A 2,336-nucleotide genomic window follows, 5' to 3' on the forward strand; every position below is an offset into this window, starting at 1 on the left:
TATATATATATATATATATATATATTTTAAATCATTGGAACTCGACTCAACATATATGTTCATATAGTGATTAAAAGGAGAGCTACACTAGATTGCATTTCGACCAGGTTTATAGGAGGATTTCAAATCAGTACCGCAAATAAACGAAATAAATTTTGAGTTCAATAGCGAAGCATTGCAAATCAGGATAAGAAATCCTGATATTTTACTCAGAGGGTCGAAACCGGATTGCTTATAGCCTTGAGGAGTTGAATGAACAAAATGCCTTCTAGCATTGGCACGTATCCAATCATATCGAATGCAATTTTATGTAATATATATACAAAATAATTCTAAAATATACGTTAAGTACATACTTTCTCTGATATATAGTCGACCAATTTAGAGTTTGTTGAACTCAGCCAGAAGAGAATGTTTTGGACATGCTTGCCGCACAACGCTGGTGAGAGAATGCACATACCCAGCATAACAGATCAACGCATGATTGATTCAAACCCCATGCTTTTAAATTATTTTTGTTATAATGACGTTTCTCAGGAAAATGATAAATAGATAGTAAATGATATTTCTCTTATTTTTACTTACCCAAGTCATTTGAAGATGAATATTTAGTATTATATAAGAAAATAAGAGTAATATTTATTATATTTGATTCTGACAAGTTTGCATTGTTTAGATCCATATCAACCGAAACTTCTATGATAGGACGACCTCTCAAAATGGCAACTTTGTTGGAAATCAACGCACTGACTGCAAAATCTGTAAAAACAATCAGAATAGATTTGTAAAAGTTGAAATATAAGTATATTTTCTTATTTTAAATTTAATAATATTTATCTCGAAAAATGATACCCTACAAATGGAAAATATTCATTATTTCGTACTCTCAAGAGTAGCTCGACATGCTAGAATTAGCAACCAAATTGTTCTTGAGTCTAATTTGCATAAAAAATCATGTGTTGATGAGATAGGTCAAATAATTTATAGTATATTACATATTGTAAAATAAAAAGTATATTTTTTAAGAAACACTCAAGGTAAAAGTAAAACAGTAAAATACGCTGTGTAAAGTTATGAAACTGGTCATTCTTCAGATCAATCAAATTGGTTTCTTGTTTCTTCGATATTCGTCATAGAAAGAATACCTATGTCTTTCCACGAAGAAATAAGTAAATTATAGCTATTTATAGTGTATACAAATCAGGAGTCAGCTAAGTGTTCAATCTAATTCACATAACAATGCCTGTGACAACATCAAGCAATAATTCATTATTTATAGTGCACTACACACAATAAATGACTATTAGCTGCCCATATGTCCATGAACATGAAGGTGGATAACCTTGATGAAGTTTTAAGAAAACAAGAAAGCTGTTAGATCCACCCTATCTTCATCTACCCATGGAGATATAAAGGTATATCTTACGTTTCAAATTGGATAATGTAGTCCTAGATACATTATAGCTGAAAAAATATGCAAGGTTATTGCTGAAAAAATATGCAAGGTTATTGCTGAAACGTTTATAAACTTAAGTCCATAAGATCAGTGAGAATATCAAGATAAACTAATTGCATAGTATTTCATACTCTGAAATTACTTTTAAATTCAAATTGAGAGAGAAGGAAAAAGTGAGGAGACACTCAGAGAGACAAAGACAACCAGACAGAGATGCTGGTATAACATCTTTGATTTAATTATCTGACAGGATTTTTTTGCATATGCTTTTATATTACAGTAAACCAAATATAAATTGTTACAGACAATTAATATTCTGTTTAGATCAAGGAATCAACGTGAATAGAAAATTGAACTCCTAAAACTTTTGAGTATAACTGAAAAGGGATAATGGAAATGATTTAATTAAAGTACAAAGCTTCAATATTCCATCTACTAATTTATTTTGTAATCTGTGCATTTATGAGAAGAATGTTTTTTTTTAAAGATAAGACAATGAAAATTTACTGACCGTTATAACCATTTTTGTCTACATCAACCGACTTTGAAATACTCCAGCCAAAACCTGAGAGACTTTTAACAGCTCCTCCGCAAATTCTTTGCACTGTATCATTGATAAGTCCTTCTTTTCCTCCATTATAAATATAAATACAACCAATATTATCGTCTTCAAATGGCGCCCCAATCACAACATCTGAACGAAAATGAATATCGTTGTATTAATTAATTTACACAGTAAAAAAGTACTGAAGTTTAAGTCAATTTGAACACGTTCTTATTATAGCCTCGGGCCGACCAAAGCCTTGTAAGTGGATTGGTAGACAGAAACTGAAAGAAGCCTGTCGTATATATATATATATATATATATATATATATATAT

The 2,336-nt window shown here is 30.3% G+C and overlaps 1 protein-coding gene across 1 annotated transcript in view; it reads right to left on the minus strand.

Annotated features, from left to right (window-relative positions):
• LOC106881785 (integrin alpha-9) overlaps positions 1 to 2,336 on the minus strand; it is a 49,577-nt gene that overhangs the window by 29,862 nt on the left and 17,379 nt on the right. Inside the window, exons 7-8 of the mRNA XM_052970165.1 lie at positions 1,968 to 2,150; positions 586 to 759 (exon numbers count right to left, since the gene is read on the minus strand). Coding sequence (XP_052826125.1) covers positions 586 to 759; positions 1,968 to 2,150 — 357 coding nt within the window. The remainder of the gene's footprint in view (positions 1 to 585; positions 760 to 1,967; positions 2,151 to 2,336) is intronic.

The sequence above is a fragment of the Octopus bimaculoides genome, chromosome 8 (genome assembly GCF_001194135.2).
Source record: "Octopus bimaculoides isolate UCB-OBI-ISO-001 chromosome 8, ASM119413v2, whole genome shotgun sequence".
Taxonomy (NCBI): Eukaryota; Metazoa; Mollusca; class Cephalopoda; order Octopoda; family Octopodidae; genus Octopus; species Octopus bimaculoides.